Source organism: Melanerpes formicivorus, unplaced genomic scaffold, assembly GCF_026170545.1.
Source record: "Melanerpes formicivorus ecotype bairdi unplaced genomic scaffold, bMelFor1.0.p_v2 SCAF_12, whole genome shotgun sequence".
Lineage (NCBI taxonomy): Eukaryota > Metazoa > Chordata > Aves > Piciformes > Picidae > Melanerpes > Melanerpes formicivorus.
In genome coordinates, this window is record NW_027142364.1 from 20,292,635 (window position 1) to 20,308,166 (window position 15,532).

Consider the following 15,532-nt stretch of genomic DNA (forward strand, 5'->3'; position numbering starts at 1 on the left):
GATGTCCTCCTTTTTTTGAGTTCCCTAACAACTAAGTTTTAATTTCCCTCTACTTAATGTTTTCATCCATATCCTTTGTTATTACAGGTCAATAGAACCCCAAGTTTGTCAAGAGAAATGATACCTTTTTTAAGGAAACTGGTACAGTCAAGGGGTTCTAGAAAGAAAGAGCACAATAAGTTTAATCAACTTCAAGGTAAAGGTTGCCTTAATGCTTCAAATTATCTTTACACATAGCAGACAGACAGAGCATTAGAGCTTAGACAGCCTGAATGCTAAGCAGGATGGCAACAGCTAGCTGATTCATATCAGTGCACTTTCATCCACCCATTCATTGCCTTAATAGCAACAGTAATGAGGGAAAGGTCAAATCACCTGCTTTAAAAACAATGCTAACTGTGATGTGCTCCAGCAATTTTCCTCACAGCCCACTCCGGATCTGCCCATCACTGAAAACTAGTTCGGTCCAAGGTCACTGCTAGTCCAATCTGAACTCAGTGCTGCAGCTTAAAATTACTACTAGTTTTAAAGACCAAGACTGGATACAAACCATGCTATAAGCTAGCCTGCATTTAAGGCTCTCACACTCCCTGCAGTAGCATCTTTCAAAAGATTCTCAGAGTCGTGGTACTCCCTGGAGCCCCACATGTTCCTGCTGTCCTGAGTGGAAGAATTGCTGTCTACAGGGAAGTCTGGTGATAAATGATGACTGTCTTTCATGAGAAGCTGTAGAGAATTATCCCCTCCCACTCAATTTTCTGTACAGGTAACGTGGGTTTGACTGGGTCAGAGTGAGTGAGAGTGATAAATAGCCACTCTGGACAGCTTTCTCTGGCAGCTGCAGAAAATGTGTTTGGCATTTATTAATGGTGTTTAGAGCTTGGCTAATATAGGGCACACTCCAGAGAAAGATGGGGAAAAGCCTTATGTCAACATAGAACTTGGCTGATCTCCCTGCCATTGCTGGAAGCACCCAAGAGAAACTTCCATTGTTCATTGATGCTCCTGGAATTAGCACTATTTCTGGCAGGTCTCTACCTGATGCACTCAAAACAGCCCATGAAACACATTTTACAGAGAAAATTGTTCTCCCAAGATAATCACCAAATTCAGACCTCTCTCTCAAAAAAAGAAAACAACCCAAAAACCAAAAACCCAACACCCAAAAACCCCATGTTCTCTTTTGTCTCTTCTCTGGGGAGGGCAATAAATAGGTTCCGTTTAAAACGACTCTTTCATTTGCACATATAAGAAAGGAACACTTCCATTAGCACAATACAACTAACCCAGCAGCACTCAGATCAAACTAGTCCCCACATATGACTAATCCATCTGGTTTTGATCTCTGGAGAAACTGAACCCATGTGTGAAAGTAGCAGGTACCAGGGAAAAGACATGTCATTCTGCTTTGCAGCAGAAGGCAGAGAAGGATCATCAACACTGCTAAAAATAGCACAGGATGCAAACAGAGCACACCAGCCAGAGCCAAACGTGTCACAAAGGGCAAGAAAATAAATTACTCAGACTATAAAATATTTTGGCTCATTTTAATTAAGTATTAACAACCTACTCAGGGACTACACTGACTGTAACTGTATTATTTGGGCAGATACCACAGGACTTACACTGCCTGCAAGGTGAATTGGGGGTACTCAGCACTGTTCATTGGTAGGAAAGCTCTTTGTAGGTCTGCAGGCAACCAAACACACAGCTACAGATGCAGCTGAAGGTAGGTCCCAGCATCACAAATCACAAAAGTCAAATCACAGCCAGGCAGTGATCTGCAGCTTTTCTGTGCCTTCTCCCCAGAAGGGACTCACTGGCACCTCTGGTCAAAGTACATAGAGACAAAGAAGAGCAATCAAATGTGGTAGATCATCCATGCAGCTTGAGCACTGGAACAGATTACCCAGAGGTGTTGTGGAGTCTACATCCCTGGAGATAATAAAAAATTGACTGGACATGGCCCTGGAAAGTCTGCTTTGAGCAGGAGATTGAACTGGATGGTCTTGAGTGGTCTCAGCCAACAACAACTGTTCTGTGATCCTGTAAAATAAATCTCTGCCTGATGCAGGTCAACCAGAGACCGAGAAGAACAATTTCAGCTTTTCCTATTTGATTTATACTGCTCCTTTAATTGAGATAAATAAAACCAAAGCATTCTATTTTCTTGGCTGAGAATCACAGCCAAATGCTGTCATCTTTCTCATATTAAGCTATTGTTTAGCTAAATACATTCAAAACAGTCACTTCATTTCAGTACTCTAAAACTGACAAGGATTTAAGAGCTGATGAAGTGTTTTAAGGACAACGTACTGTCCATGTGCCAGGTCTCACAGGAGTGACATGGGAGATAACAGAACACTCATAGAAGGAATGTTCCTTCAGTACAGAGCCCAGCTGCAAAGGCCCAAGGAGGACAGCACACTTACAGATTCTTGACTTGTTAGGATGTAAAGCAGGTAAATGACACACAGAAATGAAGTACAGCAAGTCCCAATAGTTGTGTGAGAGTTAAACACGTGCTTCTGGGGAAGGTATTGCCAAGTCTGTTCAAAGTTCTCAAGCAGCTGCTGACACATAGTGGTAACTGAGAGAAGGAAACTGTTGTTCTTAATGATCCAAGCTTTACTGCCTCAAAAACTGTGCTGGAAATTAAACCTATGCTTAGAATGCAGCCTGCTCTGAACCCAGCTCTGCTGACATGCGACCTCAGCATGCTTCTGGTCACTCACTTTTTCCAAGGACAGATGTGGGCCATGCATTGAAGCACGTTGCCCCTGCAGTCAGAACAGCTAAATTACAGCTGCATACAGGCTTTTACTACAAGAGAAAAGGAAAGAGTCAAATGCTGCTTTTGAGAATGGAATTTACAGGAAGGATGTTAGGCTGCTTGCAGTAAACTTTGCAACCACAGAAAACAGAGAATTTGCCACCAACAAATAAATATGTACAGATTAGCCAAGAAATAGGGAAGGATGGCAAAACACCTACAACTCTTTCTTCAAATCTTTTCAAACAAAGCAGCCCAGTTTCCTGGCAAACACTAAAGTATTTAGTTAGTGCATTTAACAGGAGAGCTGAGATGCTTAACTTGGGGCTTCTTCAAGCAAAGTATGAATGGCTTTTCTTTAATATAAAATCAACTGATCTGCTGGAGGGTAGAGAGGCTCTGCAGAGGGACCTCGACAGGCTGCACAGATGGGCAGAATCCAACGGCATGAGATTGATCACATCCAAGTGCCAGGTTCTGCACATTGGCCACAACAACCCCATGCAGAGCTACAGGCTGGGGTCAGAGTGGCTGAGAGCGGCCAGGCAGAGAGGGACCTGGGGGTGCGGTCGATGGCAGGCTGAACATGAGCCTGCAGTGTGCCCAGACAGCCAAGAGGGCCAATGGCATCCTGGCCTGCATCAGGAACAGTGTGGCCAGCAGGAGCAGGGAGGTCATTCTGCCCCTGTACACTGCACTGGTTAGGCCACACCTCGAGTCCTGTGTCCAGTTCTGGGCACCTCAGTTTAGGAAGGAGGTTGACTTGCTGGAACGAGTCCAGAGAAGAGCAACAAAGTTGGTGAGGGGCTTGGAACACAGCCCTGTGAGGAAAGGCTGAGGGAGCTGGGGTTGCTCAGCCTGGAGAAGAGGAGACTCAGGGATGACCTTATCACTCTCTACAACTACCTGAAGGGAGGTTGTAGACAGGCGGATGATGGTGTCTTCTCCCAGGCAGCCAGCACCAGAACAAGAGGACACAGTCTCAGGCTGTGCCAGGGGAGGTTTAGGTTGGGTGTTAGGAAGAAGTTCTATACAGAGAGAGTGATTGCCCATTGGAATGGGCTGCCCAAGGAAGTGGTGGAGTCTCTGTCATTGGAGGTGTTCAGGAGGAGACTTGATGGGGTGCTTGGTGCCATGGGTTAGTTGTTTAGGTGGTTGGACTGGTTGATAGGTTGGACGTGATGATCTTGAAGGTCTCTTCCAACCTGGTTTATTCCAAATAAATTCTAAATAAATTCTAAACTCCCAATTTCCTGGCTTCATGAGGAAAACCACAATGAGAATCAGCACCAAGATTGTAATGAAGAAACAAAGGCAACCATTTCAGGAGTAATGGCTATCATCCCTGCAGACCTCGGTGTTGCTGCAAACCTGAGAGGGAGGCCCCAGAGTGCAGCTCAGTGTCACAACAATCCATCAATTCAAGTCCAGAAGTGATACAGCTCAGAGTGTCTCTGTTCCTCCCAGAGTTAGTCCATAATCTAATCAAGCTGCTACACAAATCAAGAGATGCCAGCCAATTTTAAAAATTACAAACAGAACTCCAAGACAAAACAATGCTGGGATGCAGCACTGCACTGACATCACTGCTCACACATATGTTGCATCATCAGCACAGTCCCTTTCACTTGCCACAGCAAAGGTGCAAAATGTAACTGTAAACCCAAAGCCTGCTTTTCATAGTATCATAGTATCAGTCAGGGTTGGAAGAGACCACAAGGATCATCTAGTTCCAACCCCCCTGCCATGGGCAGGGACACCCCACACTAGATCAGCCTGGCCAGAGCCTCATCCAGCCTGGGCTTAAACACCTCCAGGGATGGGGCCTCGACCACCTCCCTGGACAACACATTCCAGGGCTTCACCACTCTCATGGGGAAGAACTTCCTCCTCACCTCCAGCCTGAATCTCCCCACCTCCAGCTTCATTCCATTCCCCCTAGTCCTATCACTACCTGAGATCCTGAGAAGTCCTTCCCCAGCCTGCCTGTAGGCCCCCTTCAGATACTGGAAGGCCACAATTAGGTCACTTTGGAGCCTTCTCTTCTGCAGACTGAACAGCCCCAACTCCTTCAGTCTGTTCTCACAGGAGAGGTGCTCCAGCCCTCTGATCATCCTCCTGGCCCTGCTCTGGACATGCTCCAGCACCTCCACATCCCTCTTGTAATAGGGGCTCCAGAACTGGACACAGTACTCCAGGTGGGGTCTCACCAGGGCTGAGTAGAGGGGGAGGATCACCTCCCTCGACCTGCTGGCCACACTTCTCCTGATGCAGCCCAGGATCTGATTGGCTTTGCGGGCTGCAAGTGCACACTGAGAGCTCATGTTGAGCTTTTTGTCCACCAGCACCCCCAAGTCTCTCTCCTCAGGGCTGCTTTCCAGACAGTTACTGCCCAGCCTGGATTTGTGCCTGAGATTGTCTCGACCCAGATGCAGGACCCTGCACTTGCTCTTATTGAACCTCATGAGGTTGGCCTGTGCCCACCTCTCCAGCCTGTCAAGTTCCTCTGGATGGCCTCCCTTCCCTCCAGCGTGTCTGCTGCACCACACAGCATATTTCCATGTCCCTGTCCATGGGATTTGCATGCCTAAAGATAATAACCTCACATACATCAGGTTTTAGACATTCAAGTGCTCAACACAGCAGAAATATTCTGATGTCCAGGTTTATAATACATTCAAATGCATTCAGAAGTCTCCCTTGCCTATGACAGCAGATAATGTGTTCACCCATTCTCTTCCCAGATGTAGGCACAGTAATGCCACCAAAGTCAGTGAATTCACTCTTCATCCTTGTGGTATGTTCAACTAATGAGCTCAGGCCTATTGAAATCAAGTTACTTAACTCAAAAACTAAACTGTGAATAGTGCAAGACCTGGAATTTCACTGAGGGCTTTCACTGTTATTTGTCACATAGCTTCTATTAATTCTCCAAGGACTTTTTAAATGGGCCCAGCAACTGAATGACTGAAGGCTTCAAAAGAGAATGTTCATTTCATACAGGTGTTCAGAAAACTATTCTTATGTTTTCCTCCACAAGTGGAAGTGCTGTTCATGACCTGAAGGCTTTCTTTAAGGATCACAAATAGAACATTCCCTATTCAAATGGAACTAGGGCTCCTAATGACACAAGGGTGTTTTATGCTTTCCCTCTTTCAATAGGAACCTTTGACTCATGTCTGAAAAGCAACAAGATATTCCTTGTAACTGTGGAATACCTTTCCTCCATTTAGAAAGAAGGCAGAATAGGAAACTATGGCTTATTTCTGGCTTTTGTCATCTCTACTGTAAGTTATACAGCCACTGACAGCAGCTGTGGCACCAACATATTCCACAATGAAAAAATGTTTAGAAATAATGGAATATGTTAAAGGGTTCTTAATTTTGATCACAAGCCTTCTAAATCAGAAAAATCAATGACACCTCAAAACTTAAAAGAAATAATCCAAACCAAACCAAACCCCCCAAAACCAACACAAAGGAAATCAAAACTTGCTTTTAAAGAAAGCCCTATTACACTGTACTGACACTGGACTTTGTTCAGTTACCTGTGCATTTTGGAAATCCTAGGGTTGCAATGATATGCAGCTGAGAGAGAGCTTCATGGTTAAATTGCATAGCCCAGTATAAACTTCTGGCTAACAGTGGATAAGTCAGTATTGAGAGGCAATTTTGAATTCTGTGTTCATTAAAATATCCCTTTAAATGTATTAAACCCTAAAGTACCAAAAAACTGAAATAAAGATTCTAGTACTCTAGCTTAAACCCAGGCTAAACTCTGTGTGGCTGCAGCTGTGCACCTGTAGAACATACTCTCCTAGACTTTAACAGCTGTAATATGGTCATGAGGTCTCGGGTGACAGGTTGGACATGATGATCCTTGAGGTCTTTTCCAACCTTATTGATTCTATTCTATGATTCTAATAAAACTCCCTTCCTGATCAGGGGAGGCACCTGCCACAACCATTAAAAAGGGAAAACCACAGGCTTTGTTCTTGTGCAGGGAAAAGCACTCTGACACAGAAGGCAGTCACAGTGCAGCTGTCTGCATGCTCTGGAGCCTTTACCAGATACAACAGACTGTCCTTCAGCAAGTGGGACAGTCATGTCCTGCCAATATCCACTCCAAATATGCTCTCTACAGCCCTGCCTATCAAACTCTACAGTCTGAGAGTCCATCACAACATGAACACCTTAAAGCTTTGGCACTTCAAGCACACAGCTTTGTTTGATAGGTCTCTCTCTGACCAGCTCTGGGTCTGAGAAGTTCATTACCTTCACATTTGTCTGAAGTTGGAGCCCTGGCTCATTCTTCCCGAGGAAGAGATTACAATTACTTAGTTCTCAGTTTTATTCATCTCTGTAGTTCAATTAAATATCTTCAGGGGAAAGTACATGATCAAACACAGAATCAACGCTGCATCTGGGGACAGCTGATGGACACCATGCATTCAGTTAGGCTGCTGGGCCTCTTTTAATGCTTTATTAAGCCTACCTTGGTGACCACCTTGTGTCTAGACTCCAAATTACTGGATTAGCACAGATCAGATGGAACCCTCCCTCACTGTCCACATCCTGCCAGCTTCTGCAGTCTCCTGTAGCAAGGTCTTTCCCTATCAAATTCTGTACACTAAGTAATATTTGTTGGCCCTCACAGGCCTGGATTCTGAGAAAAACACTGCCCTGCACTGATCTTGTAGACTTAGCCTGAGGGATTTTGAACCTCTCCTACCAAAATGCTGGAGTTACTATTTGTGACACGGCTCTCCTCAGCCTCCCTGACTCAATCTGAGATACAACTCAGGAGTCAATCCTGCTTCCCCATGACCTTCCATGAATTCTGCTGGCATGTTAGCACGTCACATCTCCAGTTTATGGAGAAATGTTAGACAGAGTTCATTAAAGCACATTTGGTACTTTAGCACTGTGCACACAGAGCCCATCAAACTCAATGGGAGATAAAACCAAGTTCCTGACAGGGCTGTACTCTACAAAACAATCCATCAAAAACATCACTGTGACTCAACATGTGCGTGAGAGAGTTCTGGGTACCTTCATATTCTCTGCTGAGTTTCCCTCTGACAAGCTTAGACAACACCAAATGCCTTCTCTTTACAGTTGTGAGGGGTGGCACCATGCAAGGTCGCTGCTTGAAGGCTTTTTTCAAGCTGACACGTAGATTTCAGAGATGAAACTCAGGGAATTGGAAGGTAGAAGCAGAAATGCTTTGGGATGTCCCCAGATGTAGTGGGGGAAAGTCCCTTCTAGCTCCTAGAAATGCATTTCTCCTTTTACTGGAGTAAATTCAGAGGGGGAAAAAATAACAGTTACAAAAGCCAAACCACAAAGCAGCCCTTTGCCAGCAAGCACAATCACGGTTACTGCATGCAGAACCTTCCAGTGCTACAGTGCTTAAGAGTTAGGAGGCACACTATGTCTCAGCCACCTTAAGGCACTTCCACATTTACTGTTTCAGGGTATGCAAATAGTCACTAGCCACTTTTGTTTCAAGCAGAATCCTAATATTAAAGAGTTTCTCCAAGGAACAGAGACACTGCATTAGCTGCATGGTGAAGAGAGATGTTTTCAGAACAGATGGTTCCAGAGCGATGGCTTGACTTAGCTGACTGCGAGGACTCCCAGAGCATGCTCATCTTGAAGCGAGACACTGGCTTCTCATGACATCTTGTGGCAGCGTGACAAGCTGACAAGGGTTTTGTTTCCACTAGAAGTCATTTCAGACGTTGCAAAACAGTGCTCTATCAGAAAACCAAACACACCCTCCCCACCAAAGCAACAACTTAGAATCCCCTAAGGAAGCTGAACAAGCTAGCCATGCTTTTCTTAAGTCACAAAAAGTCCCCATTAAAAATAGTTAAAGATATCAAGTATAAAATATTAAGTCAGAAAACTGAAACTAGTTGATTTTCAACCTATTTTAACTGCATGTGAGCTAGAGATCAACAGACAGGTATGTATTATTAGTATTATTCTTACTCTTATTCAAACTAGAAAATGAGAATCTCACAGTATCACAGTATCACCAAGGTTAGAAGAGACCTCAAAGATCATCAAGTCCAACCCATCAACACAGACCCCATGACTAGACCATGGCACCAAGTGCCACATCCAATCCCCTCTTGAACACCTCCAGGGATGGCGACTCCACCACCTCCCTGGGCAGCACATTGCAATGGCTAACAACTCTCTCTGGGAAGAACTTTCTCCTCACCTCCACCCTAAACTTCCCCTGGCACAGCTTGAGACTGTGTCCTCTTGTTCTAGTGCTGCTTGCCTGAGAGAAGAGACCAACCCCCTCCTGGCTACAACCTCCCTTAAGGTAGTTGTAGAGAGCAATGAGGTCTCCCCTGAGCCTCCTCTTCTCCAGGCTAAGCAACCCCAGCTCCCTCAGCCTCTCCTCACAGGGCTGTGCTCAAGGCCTCTTCCCAGCAAAAGTCAAACCATGTTCAATCAATTTCCTCTCCATGTACTACTCATGACTTCACATGATATAATCTGTGCTTTTAAGTCCCATCCTGACTGCAACTTCTCTCAAAAGAGAAATATCTCACTTCAAAAAAAGCAACAACAACCAGCCAACAAAAAAGCCCAGACAAAACCTTTCCATACACAGACACACATGCAGCAGAAGACAGTGATGGTTTAGAGAAACACAAACTGCACCACCTCCTTTCCATTTGACTGTCTTGTAACACTCACAGAAATGAGGTTTCTATTAAGTGCCCATTGAAAACTAGTTGTTACACACCAAGGACTTCCACAGCCACTTCAGTACCAGTAAAGAAGTTAATGTTCTGTAACCCAAAATATAAGAGCAAAGGAGATTAACCAAACATCTTTCAGCATCCAGTTAAGAATTGAACAAGGCTGGCGAGGCTGTGTCTGGAATGTTGTGCCCCGTTCCGGGCCTCGCAGTTCAAGGGCAGGGAACTGCTTGAGAGTCCAGCACAGAGCTGTCAAGATGATGGAGTAGAACACCTTCCTTATGAGGAAAGGCTGAGGGAGCTGGGGTTCTTTAGCTTGAAGAGCAGACTGAGGGGTGACCTCATTCATGTTTATAAAGATGTGAAGAGCAGTGTCAGGAGGACAGAGCCAGGCTCTGCTCAGGGATGCCCAAAGATAGGCCAAGGGGCAGTGGGTGCAAGCTGGCGCAGAGGAGGTTCACGTGAACATAAAACTTTTTCATTGTGAAGGTGACAGAGGCCTGGAGCAGGCTGCCCAGAGAGGTTGTGGAGTCTCCTTCTCTGGAGACATTCAAAACCCACCTAGACACATTCCTGTGTGACCTACTCTAGGTGATCCTGCTCTGGCAGAGGGGTTGGACAGGATGATCTTTAGAGGTCCCTTATGTTGACGGAATATGCACTGTCACCACTTCACAAGACACTCAAGCAAAGGATGTGGACAGGAGCCTGCAGAGCACTCCTTTCTGTCACTGGTTCCATTAATAATGAATACCACCAGATTTTCATGTTGCAGCTTTATTTTAAAGTGACTCAAGAGTTTTGGTAATTCATTTTTTTCCATACAAAATTAATACAATGAAAAATAAACTTCAGAGGTTTTCTAGAGCAGATTACAGGCTGTAAGCTCATCAGCAAATGTACTCTATTAAAAAAAACAGGTAACTTTGTTCAAGGTCTTGTTTGTGGTCCTGAAAATCTAGTTTTACTCTGTGTGCCAAGGAAAGCCAAAGCCCTCCCAAAACTTCCTGCATCAGCAAAGTCTTCTTGCAGTTGTGCTACCCCAGTGTATTGGCAGTTTACAGTAACAGCTATGACTAACTGCAGACAAGAAACAGAGATTTCCAACAGTGTCTTCAGTGAATAAAGATCAACTCTGACACACCTGGTACATTTAAGGTTTCTAAGGAACCACAGATAAAAGGGTGCTTGAACAACAGTTTACCAACTGCCATTTCCAAAGGACTCAAAAGTCCATTTATAGAATACACCCAAGTTCTGGAAGAGTTCCTCTAAAACTTTCAGCAGGTCAACTTCAGATTGTGAGAGCACCAATTCTTTTTACTCTTCTCATGTCTGCAGTACATCAAAATCCCATCATGTAACAGAGAGTAAATAATAATCTCTATGTAGAAAGTAAGGCTCCCCCCTAAAGTCCCATTTTATTGTTACCTTTGTCTGAAATCAAATCTCTCAAATAGCAACTTTGAGAATCAATTTTCTTATTATGCACAATTCATCAGATATCCTCTTTGTAGGGCTAGCTATAGAACCCATGCCAGTTTTGTATGCACAGGAAATACACTGTTCCTCAAATACTAGGGCTGTAGAGAACTACCTATTAGAAGCAAAATACTTCTACTCCCCACTGTGAAAAGAACTGCTCCTGCATTTCTTGTATTTGCTGTTCTCTATATCCCACAAAGCCAAATGGTTCTGAATCATGCAACACTGTGCAATCACAAAGTAATGCAAAGGATTCTCTGCTGACCTCTGCCAGGCCTGCTTCTCACCTCATGATTCCTGGGCTCAATCAGATGCTAATCCCAGAAAATCTGCCAGAGACTTCAAGTCATTAGAAAAATTGCCTAGAAATCCCACTTCCTTTTCAGGCTCTGCCTTTTCCTTTCATCTCTGAAACATACAGCAACCCTCCTCTACTGCAGCTCCCCACCCTGCGCTACCAATGTAAACAAAATCCAGTGTTAGAATAATCAAGTTTTGCCAGTGAAACAAAGCACCATATCCTTAAACCTTTGTAGGGTTTAGTAGTTACAGCAGCATTTAGAGACCAAAGCCTCACACCCACTATTGTGCATAACCTTGCCCCCAGGTCCTCTGTGTTACTGTGCTCTGCAATGCTTTGGATCCTGGTGTGAGAGCAGAACAAACACCCAGCATACCATGTGACCACAGGAACAAGGAGAGTAGTTTCTGTGAATTTGCAGCTACAGAAATTTGGTTCCAACAGAACTAGTTTGTGCCTTTACCATGCAGATTTGGTTCTCCTGTAAGGCTGATGAGTCATTTGCCATTCACTGGCATTGAACAGTTTTGCCATAGCCACCTCTTCCAGCATCATAGTCTTGCCGATACTCGTCTCGGACCTTATGAAGGAGGAGAAAAGGGAAGTCCAGTAAAGACAAGTAATTGGTCAAAAACTATTACATGATCAGAACACAGTCAAACTCAGTTCACAGCACATCAATGGTTAACTTAGCTGTCTGACCAAAAAGAAGACAATGTGCATCATGCAGAAGCCCAGAATACAGCAGAAAGTAGCTTCCTTCATTAATTATGTCCAGGGGAACTCTTAAATCAGGACATGCTGGAATGTGTCCAGAGAAGGGCCACAAGGATGATTAGAGGGCTGGAGCACCTCTCCTGTGGAGACAGACTGAGAGAGTTAGGGCTATTCAGTCTGGAAAAGAGAAAGTTCCCAAGAAGCCTTATTGTGGCCTTCCAGTATCTGAAGGGGGCCTACAAGAAAGCCAGGGAGGAACTTTTTAGGGTGTTGGGTAGTGACAGGACTAGGGGGAACAGAGCAAAAGTAGAAATGGATAGATTCAGATTGGACAGTAGGAAGAAGTAAAAGCATCTGCAGTCTGATCAGCTTTAGGTAAGCTAGGTGACATCCTTTGTGTTCTTGGCAGCCTTGTGTTTTCTAGGCTTATTTATTAGCATCATCTCCCCAAGCAGCTAAGAGGTTTCTAAAGGGTTTTCAATGAAATATAGGACATGTATTCTTAGAGCACAACATCATCATCATGAAGAGACATTACAGTCTGACACATATTGCTATCTTAAAGGATAGTTCTGAAGCTGCTGTTTTTAAAATTGCTCTGAGTGTGTTCACTCAAAAAGAAGTAATTTGGCAAGATGATCAGTCCTTTCAAAACTAGACTGTACAACAACCTACCTGGCCCCCTGATCTTCCACGACCATATTGTCTACCCTCCTTAAATCCTGCATCCCAGTCTGTCCTTATGATCCTATCATCCAGCCTGGTTCCATTGATGTACCGCATGGCGTTTTCTGCGTCGCCTCTTGCATAATACCTTCCACACAAGTTAATGAAACAAAAAGGGCTTCCACTTTCAACACATGGTAAAAAGAACAACATCGAACGGGCTACAAACACAAGGATTTCTTTGAATTAAGTTCCTGCTCCACTACTTTCCAAAGCAACTGCTTTCATGAAGGTATGTGGGCTGAGAAAACTGCTAGTGAAACAGAGCAATGTGCAGGAATTCAAGCAATTAAAACCACAGATATTGGGTTAACGTCTTTAAGTACCCTCACCCTTAGGACTGTAAAGCTCTGTATTACTAAAAAGAAGCATGAGAACCCCCATGTACACTCTCTTTATGCTGTAAACTTTTCAATGAGTTAGTTCACTGGAAAGAGCAAGTGAGTCTTTCTCGGAATCTACCATATAATTAAGTCAACACATGACAGAGAGAGCAAGTCACCAACGGTAAATTTATGCACATGGTTGTATGAAGAGAAACACCTCTCTACTGGAGCACAAAGCACGGCCTTTCACTGCAGACACCAACTAGCTTAAGAGTATCTGGCTTGAAGTACCAGAGTGAAAGCAACTTAGCAACCTTCACTCGACGTGCAGTAAGGTCATCCCTCCCTCACCAGGGACTCCTGCAGACACTTTGGCAGCCGAATAATTTTTTTCGTCCTTGCATAATTTCCCCGTGACTCAGAGCCTGCTCCTCATTCACCCACGCTCCTGCACACCACTGAGACGGCCTGCTCCCTCCGCCCGGATCGGGCGGTCGCAGGGCAGCAGGGCCAGGCCCGTAGAAGGATACTCCACGAAACAGAAGCCGCAGGCGGTTTTCTTCACTTTGTCCAGCCCCATAATGATCTTCTTGATGTCTCCGCTCTTGCCGAAGAGCTCGTGGATCTGCTCCTCTGTGGTGTAGAACGAAAGGTTCCCCACGTACAGCGTGCAGCTCTTCCTAAGCAGTCGCTCCTGGTCGTAGCGCGTCCCCTGAGCCGCAAAGACAGCGTTACCTCACGGCGAGCCCCAAACCGGGCCCGACAGCCCGCGCGGCCCCCGCTAGCTGCGGCGGTAGCGCCTCACTCACCCGGAAGTGCTGGTCCCGGTACTGGCTAAGGTCAGCATAGGAGTCGCTGCGCAGGATGCTGAGCGTGCCCGTGGAACACATGGCCACCCCTCCGCGGCGCCTCCCGCGCGGCTGCCGGTCCCACGGCGCACCCGACCTGCGCACGCCGGCGGCCAGCCAATGGCGAGCCAGGTCCCGGCTCTCGCGAGAGCGGGCGTGGCAGCGGCTCTCGCGAGAGCAGCCGCAGGATGGTGCTGCGCCGGGTGCTGTCGGTGCTGCTCAGCAACCCGCGCCTGATCGAGAAGCTCTCCGAGTCGCGGCCCATCCGCGCCGCCGCTCGCCTCACCGCCACCGGCATCATCCGCGGGCAGCTCGGCGCCCGCCAGGCGGCCCAGGACCTGGGTCCCCGGCTCTTCCGCCTGCGCGACGCCTTCCTCAGGCAGCTCAAGGACGGCGCCCGGGCGCGGGGCTGGCCGCGGCCCCCCTGGCGCTGGCCGGGCCGAGGCGGCCGCCCCGGGGCAGCGCCCTGACCGCCGCGCCGAGGAGGAAGCAGCGGCGGAGCCGCAGCCGGCGCAAAGAACCCCCCAGAGACGAGGAGGAAACCGCGGCCGCTTTCTTGTGCCAAGCCCTGGGGAACGAGTGCATTAGAGACGACGGTTGAAGGGGCCCGCGGCCTCGCTAAGGGGCTCCTGGGTGACAGCCGAACCACAGCAGCCTTCTCCTGAAGCGGTTGTACTGGCGGGCGCCGTCAGCTGCGGGGGACCCCACCGTTACCCGGCCTGCCTACGCTGCTCGTCCATAGCCTAAAGCCAGGAGCGGTTCCCGAGCCCAAGCACGGACACGTGAAGCATGCTGCTTGTTGGTATGACGGATTTTCATTTCAGAGTCAGTTTACACTTTCCACAGCACTCAGTAACAGGCAGACTCACATTAAACATTGTCCAGAATGCTGTCAGACTTGTCACTTCTAAGTGCTTGGCAAGAAACTTGAAATAAAACCAGATGTCTCACTGGAGACTTAACAATTTCTGTCTATACAACAGTAACATCGTGCGTTTAATACAACTCTGATGCAAAAAGAGCTCTAACTGTTGATGATGAGGGGTAGGATAACTGCCCCGTTCACAGGTAGGTAAAAGAGATGCAGTAGCTCTCCTAACAGCACACCTAAAGTCAATGGTAGGAAGAAGGGTTGAGTGGGACAAATAAATGACCAAAACAACCATCTTAACTGTACACCCAGGAAAGGATGTATCCTTCACAGGTGATACACTGGGATGATTTACTTAAGTTCCATCTAACCATACATATGAGACTAAACATATCATTGTGTACTTTAGTTAGTTAAATGCTTAGTTAACTGGGGAGGATGGTTTTCATTCTGGGTATCAGCACAGGGGTAAAGAACCTTGCATTGTTATTTGAAGTAAAATTTCCAGCACTTCTGGTAAAATGAAACCTTCCACCAACAAAGACTTAGGTGTGCATGGATGATAAAATAGATCTATGATGTCAATTATACCAGTCTAGCTGGTGAGAGCTGTGTCTTTTCAGTCTGAGTTAGTGTTGGTAGCCCAGTTTCTCTTCCTGGCTCTGTCCTATCCTTGAAGAGATTCAGGACCTACCCCTCTGAGATTGACAGATGGTAATTACTATGAAAAGAACATTCAAAACTTCAGCTGTTTTAGTAA

The 15,532-nt window shown here is 46.1% G+C and overlaps 2 protein-coding genes across 2 annotated transcripts; one reads left to right on the forward strand and one right to left on the reverse strand.

Moving 5' to 3' along the window:
• Window positions 1-10,259: 10,259 nt before the first annotated feature.
• NCBP2 (nuclear cap binding protein subunit 2) lies at window positions 10,260-13,990 on the reverse strand. The gene is made up of 4 exons (XM_068145580.1): window positions 13,863-13,990; window positions 13,584-13,765; window positions 12,677-12,815; window positions 10,260-11,864 (listed from the first exon to the last, which is right to left on the reverse strand). The coding sequence occupies exons 1-4, from the start codon at window positions 13,941-13,943 to the stop codon at window positions 11,793-11,795; spliced, it is 474 nt and encodes a 157-aa protein (XP_068001681.1). The 5' UTR covers window positions 13,944-13,990; the 3' UTR covers window positions 10,260-11,792.
• Window positions 13,991-14,081: 91 nt separating this feature from the next.
• On the forward strand, window positions 14,082-14,851 carry NCBP2AS2 (NCBP2 antisense 2 (head to head)). Its single transcript, XM_068145583.1, has one exon. The coding sequence runs from the start codon at window positions 14,090-14,092 to the stop codon at window positions 14,369-14,371; it is 282 nt and encodes a 93-aa protein (XP_068001684.1). The 5' UTR covers window positions 14,082-14,089; the 3' UTR covers window positions 14,372-14,851.
• The last annotated feature ends 681 nt before the right edge of the window (window positions 14,852-15,532 follow it).

What these genes read in the sequence shown, in the direction of transcription:
- NCBP2 (XM_068145580.1), bottom strand. Translation starts at nt 13,943, where the DNA reads ATGTGTTCCACGGGCACGCTCAGCATCCTGCGCAGCGACTCCTATGCT. An exon ending in TGCGGCTTCTGTTTCGTGGA is followed by an intron (nt 12,816 to 13,583) that starts GTATCCTTCTAC and finishes CTTGTGTGGAAG; the next exon opens with GTATTATGCAAGAGGCGACG. An exon ending in GTGGAAGATCAGGGGGCCAG is followed by an intron (nt 11,865 to 12,676) that starts GTAGGTTGTTGT and finishes CTCCTTCATAAG; the next exon opens with GTCCGAGACGAGTATCGGCA.
- NCBP2AS2 (XM_068145583.1), top strand. Translation starts at nt 14,090, where the DNA reads ATGGTGCTGCGCCGGGTGCTGTCGGTGCTGCTCAGCAACCCGCGCCTG.